The sequence below is a fragment of the Leptonotus elevatus genome, chromosome 18 (genome assembly GCF_054856555.1).
Source record: "Leptonotus elevatus isolate MCC_2025b chromosome 18, RoL_Lele_1.0, whole genome shotgun sequence".
NCBI lineage: Eukaryota > Metazoa > Chordata > Actinopteri > Syngnathiformes > Syngnathidae > Leptonotus > Leptonotus elevatus.
Window position 1 is genome coordinate 4934612 of NC_141256.1, and position 21646 is coordinate 4956257.

Genomic DNA, 21646 nt, shown 5'->3' on the forward strand with positions numbered 1-21646 from the left:
GGCATCGGTCGATACCAGGTATACTCACTCATCGCTAATAAAGAGTATTTAAAAATTCTTTAGATTCATTGGCCATAATAAAGTTCTGGTGGATCTTTAAAGAGTAGAAGCCATTTTCAACACTTCCGATTGGACAATAATAAGTACATAAATATTAAACAAAGATTGTAGTATACATTTGTGAAACATATGAAGTGTATATAATTTGTACACATGAGGTTTTAGCTCGACAGTGATGTGCAATTATTTATTTATTTATTTCACAACTGAACATGATCACATGAAAATGAATTTAACTTATTCATAAATGTATAGTAGCATATAAAAAAATCCTCAAATTGACATCTAGAACAGAAGAGAAAAGGGCTGTATTTACTCTAATCTCCAAATGTTTTTCAAGAATTGGAAGAAAAAAAAAATCTAACATTATGAATCATAGTCACTTCAGCCATGCATAACAGTGGTAGTGTTTTTAATCCAATTATTATTTACCGTTTTTAGCATTGATGATCCCTTTTCAATTTTTCTCAAACAAATATTGGTCAATCTTGTTTTTAATTGCAAGTCTTGTACACTGATTGAAAAAAAAGACCATCTGGCTCCAACGGGATTCATGTTCGCAGCTACGAATACTTTGCAACGGGCCAAGCAGAACACACACAAACAACGGAGGTCTTATGACTTAGTGTCTTCCTCGTAGTTTCTCACAGAGAACTTGAAGCTGCGGTTATGAAGGCGGTCAATGAGGTTGGTTTTGTAGAAGGCGCTTCCAGGTGTGTACACTCCTCCCCTGATGAGTTAGACAGAAAACATCAATGTCATTTCAGAAGACGTGTTGGGTAGCGTGAAGAGTCACTACTAACCTCCTGGGAAGGGAGTGTCTTTCTTTCAGCACTGTTACTGCTGCCTGTACCATAGCAATCACCGTGGCCACATAACCAGGCTCTAAAAAAAACCCAATAATAATAAAGTCAGCAGTGAATCATCATCAAGCAATTGTTCCATCCAGCATTAGTTTAAAAAAAAATTATAACAAGGAGAGCTGCACCAATAACACTTTTTTCAAACCAACTATGACTACAAGTACCTTTCTTATTTTAAGGATTATACTGCGACATTGATGATGATGCTATTCGTTAGACAGTTATGGCATTACGCAATATGTTAGCATTAAGCTAACTTACCTTTTAAAGGCAAAGCTATGAGTTTGTTTAAATGACTTCAACTGGGCGAGTGTCAATAAACAGCTCCAAGCGAACACACGTTGGAAAATCTTCCAATGCCTACCTGCTCCCATGACCTCAGTGCAGATCTTAGCGTCAGGTTGCCCCTGGGAGGGGTCTGTACCCTCTGAGTAACCCTCTCCGAAAAATGTGATGCTGAAGCAGGTGTCCTCAATCTGGTAGGTGACAGTCCAACATGAGAGACTAAAAGCGACTCAACTAGATCAGTTTACAAGGCGCATTACTGCTTCAAAATGTATAGTTCAAAGACGTTTGCTTCATTCAGTGCGAAAGAAGAAGTCAAAGTTGTGTCGGAACAGCTCATGGCTTACATGTATATAGTACCAAGCTATGGAGGACCAAAAGTGCCAATACTAAAAATGAATGAAAGAATAAATAAAAGTGAAAATAAAAATGGATATAAAAAATATGATTTCAAAATTAAACGACTTGTTGTCGAGCAATAGTTGTCCGCTTTTGGAGCTCTCCATGCAAGCCGTTGAGACTTTCTTGTTCACCGACCCGCTCACTCGACCATTGAAAGGCAGTTTGCAACAGCTGAGTCCAACCAACCCAAGACATGCTTTAGACCGCCCCCTCAGTTGAATAACATTTCGTCCTGACAGAGCATCTGCAGCATGAAATAAATGTGAGAGGAGAGCGTTTATATATATATATATATATATATATATATATATATATATATATATATATTAGGGGTGTGAATAGCCTAGTACCTGGCGATTCAATTCGTATCACGATTCATAGGTCATATCGATATACCGATTAATCACGATACAAATCTATAAAATGATTATTGCGATTTTTTTAAACTCAAATTTAGAAAATACTAATCAGTAAACTTGTACATGTACACTGTAAGATTTGTATGAAAATGTATTTATTTATCTGAAAATTCAGGCATATAACTGGTTGCAGTCTGTTTCATGTTTGAACAGTAAGACGTTTTGTTGAATTTTCCATTAAAAAAATTATGTTTAAAAATTGATTCGGCCGCATATCGAATCGATTCGAGAATTACGCTCTGTAATATCGCGATATATTGCCGAATCAAATTTTTTCTAACACCCCTAATATATCTATATATATATATATATACATATACACGCACACACACACACACACACACATTTTATATATTTATAATTTTTGTATTTCATTTTTGAAATTATATTTTTTATACCAGTTTTTATTTTCACTTTTATTTATTTTTAATTTTGGCAGTTTTGGTCCTTCATAGCAGGCAAACTTTGATTTACAAGTAATTGAAGGATTGATAAATTAAACTCTTACCTGTTTAATTGTTGGACCAGCCTTACTGAACAAGCCAAAGGAAAAAAAACTAGGAAACTTTGGAAAGGCAGAAACCAAATATCAACATGGAAAACAAATCAATTTCCCATCTACAGAATCTGGGTTCACCATGCAGTCCAGTTCACTTCAGTGCCACAGTTTGAAACAGTGAAGATGAAGATCCCCCTTTTATGTCTAAAACACGCCTGTACGATATTTGACCTCACACACACTGTTCTTGGGACACACTGGAGCAGGGGGCTTTTGCTCCCCGGGGCGCTTGCAAAAGCAGTGGAAATGCCGGGGATCGATCCCGGGACCTCATACATGCAAAGCATGCGCTCTCCCACTGAGCTACATCCCCACATGAAGAGCCTATTGCTCTTGGAAATACTGAAAAGGTAACTTTATACGAAGCCTCCAAAAAGCAAACATATCAGATATTACCCATGGAATTCTGAAGGAATCGAACTGTACCGCTTGGTGAAACGATTATAAAGGAATGGTGTTTGTACCTTGGTGAGAAGTTTCCTTCCCAGCCTGAATTTGACCAAGATCCAGAAGAGCAGTCCACCACAAAAGAGCTTGGCAACTGAACAGAGACCACCTACCCCAACATATGCACAATATTGGATCTGACAAGGGAGGAGGGTGGCGGATTGGAAGAAAGGGGGAAAAAAGTGGTCATTAGTGGTTAAACAGAATGACACGTGAGAGGTAGCATGGGCTGTAACATACAGGTCATACATGGTCCGAATCGTCTTTGTACAAAAGGCCCAATTGATAAAGCTGGTGCCGACATTTGACGCAATACACAATAAATAGAAGCTGTACACACCTAGAATGATCATTTTCTAAGTGAGCTTGCATGGCACCCTGTTACGCTACTATGGCGTGATATTGAATCACTTCAGGTGACTCATTTTCCCAGGGTGGAAGATGCTTAAAATCATAAAACTTCTGGGCTCCCTGTCAAGTTTTAATTGTAATTTACTCACATTTGTTGACAAGCTGACAGTTAAATCAGTTAAAATATGGTATGCAATATTATTATATGCATGCCATTTTGTAATTGTAATTACAATATGATTTTAAAGATATTACTCTAAAGGCGACATCATTTCACAAAGCTAAAATAAACAACAAATCGATTACTGATAATCGTTTAGCGCAAGGGTGTTAAACATTTGTATTCATGGGCCACTTTCACCCAAATTTGATCTTAAGTGGGTCAGACCAGTATGTCCATGACCTCTACAACAGGTCCAAATATTTCCCTATAAGTACATTCTGAAAATATTCCCATTTTTAATTATGTTATTGCAGAGTAATCTGATTTTTTTTTAAGAAGTGTAAAATCTTTGCATCAAATCCAGAATAACAGTCAAATTTCAGAATGTCATTGAAGTGGCCGTCCTGTGCCCTCCAGTGGACAAAATTAGCAGCATAATTGTAATCTTTTTCTTTTTTTTTTAATGCAGTTTGTGTTCTGTCCTCACAGGCCAGACTGGACCCTCTGGTCGGCCGGTTCTGGCCCGCAGGCCGTAGGTTTTATCCCCACACCCGGTTTAGGGACATTGTTTAATTTAAAATTGTCCAAATCCTCTAAAGCCATGTTCAACATTTTTGACCCATTTTCTGACATATCACAAACCAAATAAGTAACTGAATCACAATATATGGACTGCACTGTCAATCTGAAATAATGTCCTATTTTTGTTTTTTTATTATTATTTTAATAAAGGGATGCAAATAAAAAGGCTTTTTCTCATTAAAAAATGAAATGGACAGATTAATACATGACTACAATCAGTCCTAATCAGTTGCAGCCATACATACAGATAAAAAAAAAAACTAAATAGAAAAAAGGTAAACAAATAAATAATTGAATAAATAAAGCTTCAATTTCTGTAGCGTTCTGCTTAAAGTACAGAAGAAATTGAGTAGTACTGTATTTTTTTTTTTAATTGTATACAAATCCAGCATAGAAACTGTTTCCTGGGGCACGTTCAAGCAGAACAACATTCTTCATAACGTGCCAAATTATTGATTAGAAGGAAATGTTGTGAAGTGTTGTTTCTTCCCCTCAGGCTTGGCACGCATAATGAACAATATGATGAGAAATATTCACATTCCCAGGGAGGTTGGGGTGATAATGTTTGGCAAATCACAATATTGCGTAATTTACATGGAGTGCAAATGCTGATAGTATTTCTACTCCTCAATCATAACAAATAGTGTGAACATATTCCAGGGTGTGTAGTGGGTTAGTACAGTCCCCCATGGTTCAATATAGAGCACATTAATTTTACAAAATTGACAAAATTAAGTCATATAAAAAGAAATATCATTCAAATGTTTGCAAATTAAAACCACCTCCAATAACTGCATTCTATTGGTGGATTGGAAGTGACATGAATACTTACTGGCGAGCGACGTTCCTCCTGGTAAAGGAAACGCTGTGTTCTCTTGACCACAGAGGGGTCCGAACCCATGAAAGGGATGGCGTACTGCATAATCTCTTTGCTAAAGAACACAAAACCTCTAGACACGCACACGCACCCACACCCACACCCACACCCACACCCACACCCACACCCACACACACACACACACACACACACACACACACACACACACACACACACACACACACACACACACACACACACACACACACACACACACACACACACACACACACACACACACACACACGTCTTCGTATCATCCATCGTGGGGACATCTTATTGACATACTGCATTTCCTAGCCCCTCCCCTTAACCCCAACCATCAGAAACGATTGCCTACCCCAATTCCTTACCCTAACCTCAACCATAACCCAATTCAAACCTAAACTCTTAAACCAAGTCTTAAACCTCAAAAAGAGGTCTAAACTTGTGGGGACCACCAAAATGTGCCCACAATGGTAGTTAAACCTAGAAAAACACGCGTGTATGGGCCCCACAATGTAGCAAAGACAAAACCATACACATGAGATCAGTCTACTCATTCTTAAACACAGCCCCGTAAGGCAGCAAATTTCAACAGGACCTCAATAATTCAATTACAGCCAAATATGTCATCTATGTAAATAGGTTACTTTTTTGTTTGTTAGCTAACTATTAAATGAAGAGAGGAAAAAATCCATCTCTCCTGCTTTTGGGGGAAATAAATCATTCTCTATTTGGTCTTAGCACATCTAAGCATTATACACCACTTAACTCATTGAATCCCAGCCATTTTCATTGGAGCAACCCCTTCAATACTGGATTTTGACTGATCTTGCAAGGCCCACAGAATATTGTGTTCTATATAAACATGGAAGCTACCAAAAGAAAGATTAAACTTTCTTTTTTCAGAAGACAAAAAGTGTATTTCTATCTTTTTCCGTTCTTTAGTTTTCACTTTATAAAGTGGCAAATTTTAGAGGTTTTTTTCTCATAATATTAGCCCACCTCTAAAAATATATATATTTATACGTGGCCCTAATGCGGCGTCATTGATAATATACTTGCTGCCGCCTGTTGGCTGTTTTTTTTTTTTTAATAACATTGCAGTCAAGCCTAACCCTCCAACCAGAAGCTGCGTCAGACCCTCCTGTAACTCTTGCATGAAAAAACACTTATGATGTATAGATGCGTCATATATACGTGGTGACTATGACTTTCATGACATAGTGATACGTCTTATGTATGGAAAGAGTTAAGCTATAATTACCGGAAATAAGGAGAATTTGCGTACTCCTTTATCTCCTTACCTTGGGCAAACTTTAGTTCCCACCACAGGTAGCGGCTTGTGGCCAAACTTCCTCCTCAGCTGGCGAAGGGCGCCGCTGTCTGCGAAGCCGTGCACAGCCGACTGCCAAGTGGCATCGTGACCGCATGAGCCCTGTAAGGGTTAGCAGAAAAAATACTCCAGGTTTTTTTTATATAAGCTTATATTGACAGATTGCAGTGCTTTAAAATAGTTTTTTTGTGTTGTTTTATTCATGTATTATTCATGCTAAACAAAGCTATTCCATAAAAACAAATTAATTATGTAAATATTTCAATACAATTTCTTTCATTTACTAGTAAGGACAATTTGATGTTGATTACCTGAGGCCCACTGCTTATTGTCAGAAAGCTCTCCACTGCAGTCAGCGTCCCTAAAATTACGAGTAAACTATCATTTCCAAAATGCAATAGAGAAATTCAATAAATGGGTATTTTTCAAACAATTTGATTAATAACAGTAAAGCCAATTGAATAAAAAATAATAATAATCAAATTTCACAATTTTTTTATGTCCCTGTGGTTTTTATATGTGTAACTGCCTCGCATCTGAAACATACACAATTGAAGTCCTATTTCCCAAAAATTACAGTATTAATGATTTCAAATTTTAAGGCACGATAGTAAAGATAATTTAAATTTCAACTCTGGAGCTACAGGCGCATAAATAATCCTAAATACCATATTTTAAATTGCACTTTTTTTCCAAAGTTCAGGTGGTCCTGTGGCATCTTCTCAGATTTGTCTTTCATTTGTCTATATAAAATTAGACACCAAAATCCCCGTTCCCTAATCGTGCTGATTTTCTTTAAGCGGTTGGAAAATACTTCTGGTGTATTACCAGATTATATTCTTAAATATTATAAAATAATACAGTATGACAATAATAATTATAAAAGCACAATATAAGCGCAATCCATTTACCGTTTACCGCCAGTGGCCACCTTCTTTACCATGCCAAAAAGGTGGTGGTAATGCAACCGCCAAACGAAAGTAGAAGAAAAATGGAAGCAGAAGTAGTGGTCATGGCAGTTCATGTGTGAGGTATGACTAGTTTAGCGTGCGACTTCCCTATGCCACAAGAAAGATTTACAGCAGTAAAAGGCGCAATAACCTACCAAGGTTCTATCTTTGGCCACAATGCAATGTGGGATTCTAATTAAAGTAAATCATACATGACTTCTGATGGCCCGTAGCATCAATCTTGCCATAAAAATAAATCTATCTTTAACAGCAGTTACTTGTATTACCTCTTTTTGCACTTACGGGACTTCTGAGGGTCTACTGGACCAAACTTGTCACAAATAACAAGTCTAACCTTTAAAGTGGCTCTGAGTGTAGATAATTCCCAGTTCTGCTGGTATGGAGTCAAAACCGCAGCTGCCAATTATGTACACCCCTCTGTCTGAGGCCTTAGTGTGGTACTCCAGTTGTATGCGCTCCAGGAACTGTCAAGACATTTATTAAAGGCACAGCAATAGTAGTGTGAATCTTAGCCCTCACATAATTAGACCAAAAAAAAAGAGGTCCCTTTACCTGAGGCTCTCCACAGATGTCAATGTAGTGAGCTCCGTTCTCCACGCATGCAGCGACCACCGGCTCGCCATAAAACCTGTACTGGAACATTGACACACACACAACATGGTGCAGTCCTATTTTGAACATGTTTTTTTGATTAATTCCTTAATAAGAGCGGCATTTAATACTTACTGGACCCACACAGTTGAGAACAACCAGAGCCTTTTGGCACATAAAGGCCAGAGATTCTTTGCTGGACACATCTGCTATAATGATGTCAACGTCTGTGTTTAACTCGGGCATTGCTAAAAAATAAAGAGATCTTTATTATTGTTATCATGAATAAAATAAAATAAAACATGAGCATTATGAAAAGATGAGCATCATAATATATACCATGACAAACCACTGGATTTTTTCCGCCCCAGGCAATTGTGAAGCTACTAACAAGTTACTCGGTACATCATTTTGTTACTGCATACTTACTCTTTATTTGGCGGACTAAAGTAACAGTACTCTTACTTGAGGACAATTTTTGGCTACTCTACCCACCTCAGAATGGGTACTCACCCAGCCTGTCGGCGGCCTGCTTTAACACCCCCTTCAGACGCTGTCCGCTTCTCCCGGCCACGGCCCATGTTAAACGGGTGTCTCCGGTACTGTCAGCGGCGTATCGGGCTACTTCTTCAACAACAAACTTGCCGGTAAAGCCCGAAGCTCCAAATATTATGATGTGGTAAGGTCTGCTGGATGTCACCGCTTCCATTGTGTGCTTGTGCAAAGTCGCTCCGGGTAACGTTAGTTCCGGCCGGTTCCACTTATTTTATTTCATTATTTATTTATTTTTTAACTAAGATGATAGTGGTTACGTTGTTTTCATCAATGACGAGTTATCACTGCCATTTGCACCTACTCGTGACGCAAGAAAATGCGGGCACAGGTCAGTATACGTTAGCTGTGTCACCTTTGCCAGTCAATGGCATAAGGTTTCCCCGTGAGACGTTAATGACTGTTTAAAATAACCTTTACAGTAGGTTCAGATAGATTTTGGATTTTGGATAGACATCAATAAGTTAACGTTGTTTTGCACAAGCTATATATAAATGGATGAGCTGAATGACGGAGACGTGAAACAAGAAACGGAACTACGGAGCAGCCTTCCAAATTAAAAGCTTACATTTCAAAATAAGATATATAAACATCACACAAACAGCTTGAAGAATACTTAACACTTAGTGTATGTGTGTATATATATATATATATATATATAAATCCTTAAACAAATGAAACAAAACAAGTTTAAAATGTCATTCATGTTAAACACTGATGTTAATTATTTCATAGACTTTGAATGTTTTTGTACATTGTTAATAAACAGCATATTATGTGCAAAAATCTCCTGCATGCTTAATATGTACTTAAATATATTTCAACATTTAGAGACTCCGACTGAAAATAATTTATTTGGAAACTAATTATTTGGCATAATCTGTGGACTGATTTACACATGAATAGATTGTCGGTCAATGTGCTACCCACAAGTAGTCATGACAATCCATTCATATGTAAGTCCGTGCGTGCTGTCGTGTCGCGCCATGAGTGACGTCATACAGCCGACAAATTCGGCCTTCGGAGTTCGGAGGACCCGGCTGGGTCCTCCAAAGATTGAATTTGTCGGCTACTCGGCTGCATGACGTCACTCCCGGCCCGACTCGATAGCACGCACAGACTTACACATGAATGGACTGTCGGTCAATGCGCTACCGACAAGCAGTATGCTTTCTCGGACAAGGTCCGAAGAGAATCTACTAGCCACAAACAAATAAATTGAAGTGGCAAATGAGGGTTGCTATACCAGGAATCTCTTTTAGCGCACTGCATTTGTAGCGCCTCATATCGTTTTCTGTTCCCAGAAAAAGGAAAACGTGAGGAGGATCCTGGTGGAATATGGCAAAATGCAATTCCCCAAGGTCCTGGAAAGGGATTTTAAGTGCATCATCTGCTCAGAGGTCTTAATTGAGGTGCGAGTCAATATAACCTGCTCATGATTCACTACCAAACAAAAAGCGACGACTTTTTCTTATTTGTATCTTCAGAATGTTGTTCTGAACTGCGTTCACGGCTTCTGCTGCCACTGCATCAAGCAGTGGCGCAAAAAGAGAGAGAGAAGTGCCCCATCTGCCGAAAGGTCATCGAGTCGCAGACCCGATACCAGCCACTCAACAACTTCATCGACGGGGTGGTGGAGGACCTAAACCTGGACATGAAGACCAGACGGTAGCGGCTCTTCTTGGAGAGGAGAGATGTGTGTAAATTTAACATTTTATTAAGTTCCCAAATGGAATGAATATTGTGAATATTATTGATACATGTCACACTAACCTGCAAACGGACACTCATCTCTAGGCATGTTGCAACCTTCCCTAAAGTTTTCTCAAATGGGAAAAAAAAAAGATGAAGTCTATGATTCATAAAGACGTGACGTTCTTGTTTACACAATGTCTACTTTCTGCTCTGTGAAGTCTGTTGACTGCACTTCTTTTTGCAGTTACCTGGCAAGACTAAAGATTAAACGAGAATAAAGAAAATGTTATCAAACAAAATAAAATGGTGTGGGATGCACATTTCCACGATGGTGTCATGAAACGGCGTGCGTGGATGAGGGTGGACCCAAATGCGGGGAGAAACGGCAGGGAGACAGGGAAGAAGGACAATGTGAGGATCTTCATTGAAACATACAAAGTAAGGTGAGACGAGACGGGTCGCCAGGACGGGGCGAGACCAGAGGAGTCGCCAGGATGGGGCGAGACGAGACGGGTTGAAGTAGTACACGGCAGTGGCTAAAGGAACATGATTTTACCCACTACAAAAAAAAATAAAAAATTGCCAACAGTATGTTGACAGAACATTTTCTTTACACGTTGCAAACATATATATATTTTTCATACCTTGCATCCCAAAAAGTATATTGTAGCTGACTTTGAGTGAGAAGATGCCGGGTAATTTTGAATTTACTTTGCATGCGTGTTATTGGTTATAGTATGATACAAAATCTATTTTGACACTAATTTTAAGAAATTCTTCCTCCGAAAGCCTGTTTGATGTAGATATGCAGCCCTGTTCAAGAATAAGAACAGAATAAAATTTAATGGATATAAAAAAGCATAACCCATTGTTTTAAAAAAACAAACACATGCAATCCTAAAAATGACAACTTTGTTATTGTATCAGTGCAGAGGCAAACACAACAGAAACTCAGTCAAGAGTAATTGGAACAAAGGATAAAAAAAAAACCACACACAAATGACTAAACAAGTATTGATGGTAAAATACGGACACAAGTGAAAGCTGCAAGACCCATCTGAGGTTTGGAGCGCGGCGGCGGTTCGGTGCGATCGCCAAATCCGAGACACTTGGTCGTTCAGGGAACTGGGGAGTCATTTTGTTAGTTCTGGGCCAGACGAGGTGAAAAAGGGGAAAACCGTGAAGCAGGAACGAGAGGGCCAGAAACAAGAGTGCTGAACGAGGTTCGCGCCGGCTGTTTTAAAGTTGCGGGGCGTGTCCGTCACAAGGGGGTGCGGGCGCCGTCCCTCTTTTGGCTCAACCCAAGTCAGAGACTTTTAAACTCCAAATTATTAAATAATTAATAATTAAGAATTAAATTTGGTCAGGCTGGCAAGTCAATTCACATATCAACTAATAACGCATCGTTCTTTCCGGAGTAACTAATCTCTGGTTTTACAATCATCATTCCTGTTGTACATATGACATCCCTCTTCATAGACAAAAATAACATGACGTGAAACATTCAGTTGTGCGTAATTTTTATGTGAAATGTGTAAGATTGCTTTGTGGAGTATAGGTGTTTCATGTGATGGCAATTCCGATCGTGACCACTTGGAGGCACTCTGGTCACGTGCAACTTCCAAGAAGGTTGGAATGTACTGACCAGGATTCTAACGGACGTTTTGGCCCATGACTTTACTAAGAGTTTGCAGAATGCCAGCAGGGGTGAAGATGATGCTTTCCGATCAAATACTTTGATGCCATAAACTCGTGGTTCTGGCTGGTGACATACAAACATTCACATCCTGGTGAGATGGCCTGTGGTTGACTTCAAAAGAGTGTAATCTCTTTTGGATTATCTCTGGTTTAGGCGAAAAGGGGGAGAACGAAGACATCTCACCCCACCAAGGTTGACTGAACGCACAACGAGTGAAATGTTAAGGAAAGGAAGAGAACAAAAACAATTGAGGGTGACTGGACTATAATTGTTACTAGCACCCCTAAACCTCTGTTCCTAGAATCGCCTCATGGCAGTCTGACTATGGTGAAGTGTTCATTTCAATAGAAACACTGTATAACTCGGCTGCTTTATCTCGAGAGTAAAGCCTGTGATTATTTTGTTATGGTGCATCTATACAATCATAATAATAACAGGTGCTTGGAGTTATTTCGCTTTTGTGATAAATTGTTCTTAACTGTTTAATGCCGAGTTGGTCACCATTAGATCTGGTGGAACAACATGAGTGTCTGACCCTGCCTGTTGAAGCTCAATGGCAATTGGCTCTCTCAAACTACAGGATCTGGCAATTATTCCTTGTATTAGAAGTATAATTTTACACATATCCTACAGTATATTAGTCCCGAACGTGTTGATGGAGCTCTGTAGAAAATAGCACAAAACGTTCCATTGTTTTTCTCTAAACAGTAGTAGACAATTTTCATATCTTAGGGTGCCGTAAATGCAAGCTTTGTGTATCAAATCCAAAATATATATTTTTAAATGCATTATAATATTTGCCCAATTATATCAGATTTGCAGACGGCCTGCATCAACGTCAAGTGGACATGATCAACGACGACATTTCTTGAACCTTGTCCAATATGGCTCAAAGGCAGCAAGCAAGTGGCCAGTGCATTGTGGGTCGGCATCAGTTTGTTACCGTTGATGAAAGCCATTTCAGACATAAAAGAAAGGCAAGCGCTGCAGCGCAAACTACCATTGAATGACAGACTATTCCGTTTGTTAAAAGAAGAATACAATACACTAATATTTGATGTTTTCAACAGTACGGACGGAGACGAATGGCTGATAGCTAGAAGAGGAAGAAGTGGATGGAGAAGACATGCCAAGCCTGTTCTTCGCTTAGTTGAGAGAAGAAGAACGAGAGATCTGTTGCCACTTATAGCTCATCATGTTAAAGTGGGATCTACAATAATAAGTGATGAGTGGCGGGCTTATCGCAATGCATTACCTTAGCTAGGTTAAACCCATTTTACTGTCAATCACAGTGTATCATATGTGGATGCTCAAACAGGTGCACATACTCAGCACATAGAGAGGGCGTGTCAGAACGGTTAAGGAAAATGTGCGGGGACTCAGGGGGAATGGTACAGAGGAGTTACTGGTAGACCATCTTACATTTTTGAATGGCATGAGTGGCTTGCCAATAAGAGTCACAAAGGGCCGTTAGGACTGAGAATCCATGACATTTCTGTGATGTATGGACATTAAATGTCCCTCTGAAATTCTGCTGTCTAGGTTTATCACAGGGGTCACCAACTCAGGTCCTCGAGGGCTCCTTTCCAGCATGTTTTGGATGTTTCCTTTCTCCAACATATGACTGACTCATACGATCAGCTCATCAGCAAGGTCTCCATATGCCTGTTAACAATCCTGATCATTTGAACCAGGAAACATCCAAAACCTGCAGAACAGGTGCCCTCTAGGACCATGGATGACCCCTGGTTTAGCACACAAAGTGTCCAAACCTCATGGGTTTACGGTTTGATACTCTCGTTATGCTATGTGATGGCTCAGTATTTGTGTTACTACAATATTCAACATTTCATCTGTGGTGTTTCTTTGGTCAAATACAGTACACAGAAAAGAAGTACAAACATTTGATATTTTCAATATACATGTTTTGTACCTTTAACTTTTTCCACTCATTTGCTGCTCTACAAAGTTTCACTGGTATAGTATTAATATATATTTAACAAACTATTAACAACTGTAAAGGAATGAGTTAATTTACTACTTAAATATTAGTTATTACTCTATTTATGTTATTGGGATGTTATTCTCAAGTTGCAACTGTTCCACAGCTAATAAATAATGAATAGTAGCAACAAAATTTATAATTAGAATTAGAATAACGTCCTAATAATATATGAAAACTAGTAAGTGATACTTAACAAGTCATTAGTAAGTAATTTACTAATAGCTTGTTAACAATGTTTTACTAATTGATAGAATATAGTTATGAATGATTAATATACAGCTAGCAAGTCATTTAAAACTCAATAACTAACAGTTTAATAATTACATATTTACTATTTATAGACATCATTATAAAATCTTAACAAACACTTAAGTCATCAATTAACAGTTTACTAATGATCTATTAACTAGTTATAACGGGTAGTTATTATAAAGTGTTACCCACTTTGGTATTGAGAGAGGGCAGAGGGGCAAGGGTGTCAGCACCACAAGGGATCTGCCTGTCCTCTATTTATGTCTTTCAGAAGTGCGGCTACAGCTCTTTCTGTTTCCCCACCACTGTCTCTCCTCTCCCTAGCTTGGTTTATAGAAAGAGCTGCAAAAAAGGAAGGGAAAAAACCGATATTTTTCACATTACATGAAAACATTTCTCTCCTTAAGTACTGACAAATGAGTGAAATTATGGAGTTAAAATCATGTCAAAACCCCTTATCACACAAAACGTGATTTACGCACACAAAACGTGATCTGCCTGTTCTTTATTCATGTCTTTCAGAAGTGCTGTTATAGCTCTTTCTGTTTCCCCACCACTGTCTCTCCTCTCCCTATCTTGGTTTCCAGAGAGATCTGCAAAAAAAGGAAGAAAAAAAAATCCCATAATTTGCGCATTACATGAAAAAAATTCTCTCCTAAAATACTGACAAATGAGTGAAATTATGGAGTTCAAATCATGCCAAAACCCCGCAAACACACAAAACGTGATTTACGCACACAAAACATCATTCACAAACGAATGTGTTTTGTTCTACACACACAAAGAAGCATATCTTCAATTTAAAAAGAAAATATTTTAAGTATACAACAAAACACCTTCGAGTACAAAAAAAATATCTTTCAAGTGCAAAAAAATCTCTTGCGTACGTAAAAAGCAATCCTACAACTACGGATAACATTCACGTGACTTTTGGCAGTAATATTGCCAAGCAGTTCTACGTGCAAAGAGGGTTAAATGAATGGATGGTGTCTTGGATAGTGCGCTCGCCCCATAAGCAACAAGGTGCGGGTTCGTCACCCGCTGTGGTGCTTTTTTTTTTTCTTCTCTCCTTTCCTCTAACCTCTCTGCTCCCCTCCTCATCCACAATTTCTTGCGGCAAGGACTCGTTTTGTTGTATACTTGAAAGATATATAGTATTTTTTTTCTTTTTGGTCATTGAAGATTATGCTTCTTTGTGTGTGTAGAACAAAATACATTAGTTTGTGAACGAGGTTTTGTGTGCGTAAATCACGTTTTGTGTGTTTACCGGGTTTTGGCATGATTTTAACTCCAGATGAAATTCCTTTATTTGTATTTGAATCCACAACACAACGCTCCATCCCAGCCTCTCGCCACGTACACAACGAATTGGTTTAAAGACGACTGTGGACTGTTAAGTGCAGTGTGAAAAGGGCTTTTTACTCTGCTGAGGTCATTTTGTGTCAAACAAAATGCCCCCCAAAAGAAAAAGCTCATCACATGCTACCAAACGTTAAACTCACTATAAGAAGAACTGCTGGGAGAGGTAGTGGAGGTCTTGCTGGTGGTCCCCACGTATTTGACCGTGCTGCAATCGCTGATGCTGGGGGTATATGTGCTGAGCTGTATATGTGTTGAGAATAAATTCAGCAATGAAAAAAAAAAACAATGCAACGGAATGCATTACTTAATCATGTGTGATTTGGTGTTTACCTCCTGCAGGGCGTCTTCCAATTGTTTCTTCAATTGTTGCTCCGGTGTTATCTGTGCTTTTAAATCCATAAGAGGAATAAAACAAGACTGAACTTATTAAACACGGGAACTGCTAATACTACACAGTAAGTTCTGTGGAGTAAATTTGACTCTATTTAGAGTGAATTTGACTCTATTTGAGTGGGACCAAATAGACTCGGTTTTAGAGTAATATTTTCACTTGGAAGAGAGTAAAATAAAGAATTTAAAAAAAAATAAAAGCCCCTCCAGGGTGGAGGAACGAACTCACGAACTTCAACTTGGGAGACCACCACACTACCACCTGAGCTATGCCCCTCCTACTGTTTGCTTATAACCAAGAGGAGACCAAACACATTTTTGGTCTTGGAGTTACGAAGATTCCAGCTGACACGAGTGATAAACTAACACATAGCTCCTGCTGTGTGGCTCAGGGAGTAGATCGTGGCTGTCTCCCAAGATGAAGGTCATAAAGTTAATTCCTCAACCCTTGAGTGACTCCCCCCCCCCCCAATTCTTTATTTAACTCTTTTCCCAGTGTAAATATTACTCTAAAAGCGAGTCTATTTGGTCTCACTCTAAATAGAGTCAAAATTACTGTGTATCTGAGCTAAGGCAATTTCTAAGCAGATTTGTAAGATTTGCAGGAATTTCAGTTACAGACAGAAAAGGAGGGAGGGAGCAAAACGAAAGAGACACCGCAAATACAGATGCATTTTTTTCTCGGTTTATTGTGTCCTGAAATGGAAAGGGAAAAAAAATGTGCCAGTGGTTACTAGTTAGCCCCAAGAACAAATGATTAGCCCACAGGTGTGTTCTAAAAATAGCTCACCAGTGATGGGACACGGACTTACTGTAAAAAATTAAAACAGAAGAAGAATGTTAACATTATTTTATTTAAAGTTAACATGGTACGAGTTTTTTTAACGTTTCAAATATTCTGTATGTTGTTGAAAAATGAAATAATGTGCAATGGGGTTTTTAATTTATCCAAATATTTGTTTGAAAAATCAAAATAGATTAAGAAAAAAATATTTTCAATATCAGCTGATATGCAATACTTAAATGCTTAACAGTTAACTGTTGAGCCTTTATTATTTTTGCACTTCCTATACTATAAGTGCTTGATTATTATTCATTTGGTCGGTCTATGTATATGTGTTGAGAATAAATTCAGCAATGAAAAAACAAATCCAATGCAATCATGTGCGATTTGGTGTTTACCTCCTGTAGGGTGTCTTCCAATTGTTTCTCCATCAGCCCCTTTTGCACCTGTGTTATCTGAGCCTTTAAATCCATAAGAGGAATGAAACAACCCTGAGTGGACCCTGAGCTGCATTGCTTAAAACCCGTGGGCGTTATTTTTTTTGGATTAAATTCTTGTAATTTTTGCCAAAATCTGGCATTTCCTTTGAAGTGTGATAACTTAGTCATTTATGAATATTTTTTTCACTTTCAACCGCTCAAAATGTTCACTGGCATCAGACCTATCTATACATATATAGTTAAAAAAATGTTTTTTTTAATGCCCTCTATGGACAATAATAGCAGTATTATGCTAACAGCAAAATTAACTATGCTGTATATATATATATGTAAAATAAAGGTCTAATTTGAATATTTCATATGACATATTTAGAGGCTTGAATAAGTCCATAAGTAATAACAATATAATTTTTTTATGCATGCCCATTTTTTCACAATGGCATTTTTCTGAATAGCACAAAACTCTTGTAATTTTGCCAAAATCAGGCATTTCCTTTGAAGTGAGATAACCTAGTCATTTATGAATATTTTTTCACTTTCAACCGCTCAAAATGTTCAGTGGCATCAGACCTATCTATACATATATAGTTTTTATTTTATTTTATTTTTTTAATGCCCGCTATGGACAATAATAGTAGTATTATGCTAATAGCAAGACTAATTATGCTGTATATATATATAAAATAAAAGACTAATTTGAATATTTCATATGACATAGTTAGAGGCTCAAACAAGGTCATAAGTCATAACAATATAATTTTTTTATGCATGCCCAGTTTTTACACAATGGCATTTTTCAAAACTCTTGTAATTTTGCCAAAATCTGGCATTTCCTTTGAAGTGAGATAACTTAGTCATTTATGAATATTTTTTTCACTTTCAACCGCTCAAAATGTTCAGTGGCATCAGTCCTATCTACACATATATATATATATATATATATATATATATATATATATATATATATATATTATTTTTAATTTTTTTTAATGCCCTCTATGGACAACAATAGCAGTATTATGCTAATAGCAAGACTAACTATGCTGTATATATATATATATAAAAAATAAAATAATAATTTGAATATTTCATATGACATAGTTAGAGGTTCAAACAAGTCCATAAGTCATAGCAATAGAATTTTTTTATGCATGCATTTTGTATTCATTTATTAGCCTTTGGCGCCACCTAGTGGATGTTTGTGTTAACACTCTCAACACACAAATTCCTCTATTTTCATGTTTATGACTCGTCAAAGAAGCGATTGCATCAGTAATCACGGAAAATGCATTATAACACATCAGGTTTGCAGCATATCAAAAACTGTGATTTATAATGGGAGTCAATGAGCCAAAATCGGGCATTATTACAACAATTTCGTGTAAATCTCTCCCTCCTGTTTGGTAATAATTATAAATTACAGCATGGCGCCAATTTGAACTTCTACATTTTTAAACAATCCTGGTAAAATGTCAGGCCCCTAGTGTATTTTTTTCAAATGCTTTTTCTTTGATGAAAAACAGAAAAACAGAAAAAAGACAGAAAATGGACAAATAACACCGACGGGTTAAAACAAGCAGTCAAGTATGATCAGGTAGGACAAATTGGTAGCTAAACTGACCATTGAAATGGACTAATGAAATGAGAGCTTTAGCAAAGAAATTGTGCATCACTGACTGAAACAAAGACAAAACCACGTCACTTTAGTCTCACCCATACAGGTCAGTCATGCTGAGAGGAAGAGAAATCTCAGGGGACCTCAGGAAGTGGGTAGTGACAGCACATCTGTCTGGGGAAAGTCATCTAAAAAAAAAAATTTGCTTCATCATTCCACTGTGAAGCAGATCATCTGCAACTAGAGAACACTGAATATTACTACAATCCTGCCTAGTAGTGGACAACCTTCTAAAATATCAGCAAGAACCACAAGCAAAATTATAATTCATGTAAAATGCCAACTTGAACATCACATCAAGGGATGTGCATGCTTCAACAATCAGAAGAAAAATCAATCAACAAGACTTTCACGGAAGGCTTACTAGGTAGAAGCGCCTCTGCTCACAAAAAAAGATCAAAGCTGCCCATCTCAACTTTGCCAGAGAGTACCTGAACAACAGTGAAGCTTTTTGGAAGTCCCAAATTGAACTGTTTGGTTATAACTAAAACAGTCATGTTTGGTGAAAAGTCAAAACTGCATACCAGAAAAATAACCATCTCCCTACAGTGAAGCATGGGGGTAAAAATTTTAAATTCTGGGCTGGTTTTTCATCCTCAGGACCTGGACAACTCCACATAATCTAGGGAATCATGAATGCAAAGGAATATTGTGAAATCCTGGAACATAACCTGAATCCGTCCTTTGTGAAGTTACAGCCTGGTAGAAGATGGATCATGCAACATGACAATAATCCAAATCATTCCAGCAATACAACCAAGGAATGGCTGAAGAACAACAAGATTCATGTTCGGATGGGCCCAGTCAAAATCCTGACTTAAAGTCTTTCAAAATACTGTAGCGGGACCCGAAGCGGGCAGTTTATGCTAGACGCCCATCCAACGTCTCAACTGACTGCATTTTGCAAGGAATTCCCCCAAAGTAGATGTGAAAGACTGATAAATCACTAAAGAAAGTGTTTGGATGAAGTTCTCATAGCAAAAGGAGGTGCAATGTCCGATTAAGTGAGAGGTTCACTTACTTTTGCACCCATGAAATCTGAGTTTTTCTTAAATCAACAACTTTTGCTCAAGAATGAATGACAATATTATCATTCTTTTTGTTCAAGTCCATTTATTTCAATGTCAGCATTGTAGATTGGGGTATGACTAAACATTTAATGAGGTTATTTTAATATTTTGTACAAAACATCTGCAGGGTTCACAAATTTTTGAGCAGCACTGTAGCCTTACTAACTTTATATGACCTTATACTCACAAAGACGAATGTTCTTCCAATGCTCAAGCATCTGGAGCCTAATAAACGTGTTCTACAAGTATGAGTTGTCCACGCCAAACTGAAAAGGGAAAGTCCATCAAAGAGAACAGTTGTTCAAAGAGGAGAATTACGTCAAAGCACCACTATTTGCGACAGATACTCCTGCAGTAATAAAAAAAAAAATCTAAACGCTCCACTAAAAGAGGATTTCTCACTCTGACAATTTTTTTACATACATTTGAGCTGTTTGCACTATGAAATACACTCTACCACAGGTGGGAGTAACTTATTTGGTCTAGTCGCAAGTCAAGACTGACAAGCGAGTCACAAGTCCTACACTTGAGTTTCAAGTCCTTTCGAGTCATTTTAACAACATCGTAGATTATTATTATTTCGGATGACCATCAAAGTAGGAGTCAGGGACTCAGGGAGTGAACCCAGAATGGTGCAAAAGATTGCCTTGTTTGCAATGTGTTACCAGTGAGTTTACAGTCTCATTAACTACGCAGCTAGCAACAATAATTAGCCGATAAACAACTGACATTAGCGTACTTACCGTTCTTTGTGCAACTTCAGATGTTGAACGAAGTTTGAAGTTGTTGCCTCTTCGTCAGTGATCTAATCTTGGACATATTGCAATTCATTGTTGTTGACCACTTCATAGTTTTTGTACCAAAATAACTAGTGGTGCAATGGATCACAAAAGTCACAGATCGGATTGTTTAAAAAAAAAAATTTTTTTTTAATGAAATCAGATAAATAGAACTTCATCTTAATTTATTTTATAAAATGCTTTTGCCCATTCAAATTAAAAAATATATATATAAACTTAAAATGTATAATATGGCCATTAGGATTTAGGAACACAACTTTAGATGCAATATAAGGCAAGATACATCATTATTTTATACATGGTCCATATATAAAATAACAAGGTATCCTGCCTTATGTTATATTCCACTTGTAATGCACTTGAAGTTGTGTTCCTAAAATCTAAATGGCCATATTGGACATTTTTATTTATTTTTTTTAAAGCTAGTGTTTTATAAAATAACTATAAATGAAGGCAAAGTTCTATTTATTTATTTTCATAATAAAAAATACATCTAAGTGCAATTTAAGGCACATTCCTTTCGTTTAAATAGGGAGAGTGTATTACAAAGTAGCATAGGTCCACAATACCTGTATTGAAAACAATAAGAAAAGCAAGCGAGCCAAGCAACAAGCACGTAAGCAACCGCAGTCAAACTACTGTTGCAACTTGCCAGTCAGGCACCCGATGCTAACGCTAACAGTTAGCTACTAGGCACGAACGCCAGAGACTTGTACCGTATCGTGCAATGACGCCGTAATTAACTTGCGGTTTCTTCGCGTACAAGTCGAGTTGCAAGTCTTTTAACATTTGTGTCTAAAGTCGTCAAATTCATGACTCGAGTCTGACTCGAGTCCAAGTCACATGACTCGAGTCCACACCTCTGCACTCTACTATTATAACTTATCTTTTAGCAAATATGAACTTATTTATAACTTTTAATTAACAGATGACACTTGTGACATAAAAGGAAATATCGCCTCTTCACCAGAAGACATGACAATTGTGCATTTGAAGACACTGGAAATGCTTTTCATGTAGAGAACTCTAGCCTA

General features: G+C 37.7%; 2 protein-coding genes, 1 long non-coding RNA gene and 1 other non-coding gene across 6 annotated transcripts; 1 reads left to right on the top strand and 3 right to left on the bottom strand.

Moving 5' to 3' along the window:
* Positions 1–233: 233 nt before the first annotated feature.
* On the bottom strand, positions 234–8954 carry sccpdhb (saccharopine dehydrogenase b). The gene is made up of 12 exons (XM_086061405.1): positions 8402–8954; positions 8024–8136; positions 7850–7930; positions 7632–7761; positions 6638–6687; positions 6298–6428; positions 4964–5081; positions 3053–3172; positions 2538–2594; positions 1288–1399; positions 864–945; positions 234–790 (listed from the first exon to the last, which is right to left on the bottom strand). The coding sequence occupies exons 1-12, from the start codon at positions 8595–8597 to the stop codon at positions 676–678; spliced, it is 1305 nt and encodes a 434-aa protein (XP_085917531.1). The 5' UTR covers positions 8598–8954; the 3' UTR covers positions 234–675.
* On the bottom strand, positions 2830–2901 carry trnaa-ugc (transfer RNA alanine (anticodon UGC)). The gene has a single exon. It is a non-coding gene; the product is annotated as a tRNA-Ala (tRNA).
* Positions 8375–10502, top strand: LOC147158348 (uncharacterized). Of its 2 annotated transcripts, XR_015090889.1 has the most exons (4): positions 8375–8567; positions 9745–9852; positions 9928–10136; positions 10380–10502. It is a non-coding gene; the product is annotated as an uncharacterized LOC147158348 (long non-coding RNA). The 2 variants fall into 2 exon arrangements; XR_015090888.1 differs by having other exon boundaries at positions 9928–10412.
* LOC147158349 (uncharacterized) lies at positions 9254–20096 on the bottom strand. 2 transcript variants are annotated; one of them, XM_086061407.1, is made up of 7 exons: positions 20000–20096; positions 18781–18870; positions 15784–15839; positions 15594–15693; positions 14574–14684; positions 14284–14433; positions 9254–12031 (listed from the first exon to the last, which is right to left on the bottom strand). In XM_086061407.1, exons 2-6 carry the CDS (start codon positions 18782–18784, stop codon positions 14318–14320), a joined length of 387 nt encoding a protein of 128 aa, XP_085917533.1. In that variant the 5' UTR covers positions 18785–18870; positions 20000–20096; the 3' UTR covers positions 9254–12031; positions 14284–14317. The 2 variants fall into 2 exon arrangements, with proteins under 2 accessions (XP_085917533.1, XP_085917532.1); XM_086061406.1 differs by having other exon boundaries at positions 9254–14433.
* Between the last annotated feature and the right edge of the window lie 1550 nt (positions 20097–21646).

Coding starts and splice junctions, on each gene's coding strand:
- sccpdhb (XM_086061405.1), bottom strand. CDS start 8,597: ATGGAAGCGGTGACATCCAGCAGACCTTACCACATCATAATATTTGGA. Junction 1,400..2,537: donor CTGGTCCAACAATTAAACAG/GTAAGAGTTTAA, acceptor GTCACCTACCAG/ATTGAGGACACCTGCTTCAG. Junction 946..1,287: donor CACTGAGGTCATGGGAGCAG/GTAGGCATTGGA, acceptor GGTTTTTTTTAG/AGCCTGGTTATGTGGCCACG.
- LOC147158349 (XM_086061407.1), bottom strand. Junction 15,694..15,783: donor TGGAAGACGCCCTGCAGGAG/GTAAACACCAAA, acceptor ACACATATACAG/CTCAGCACATATACCCCCAG. Junction 14,685..15,593: donor TCCCAGCAGTTCTTCTTATA/GTGAGTTTAACG, acceptor CTTTTTTTGCAG/ATCTCTCTGGAAACCAAGAT.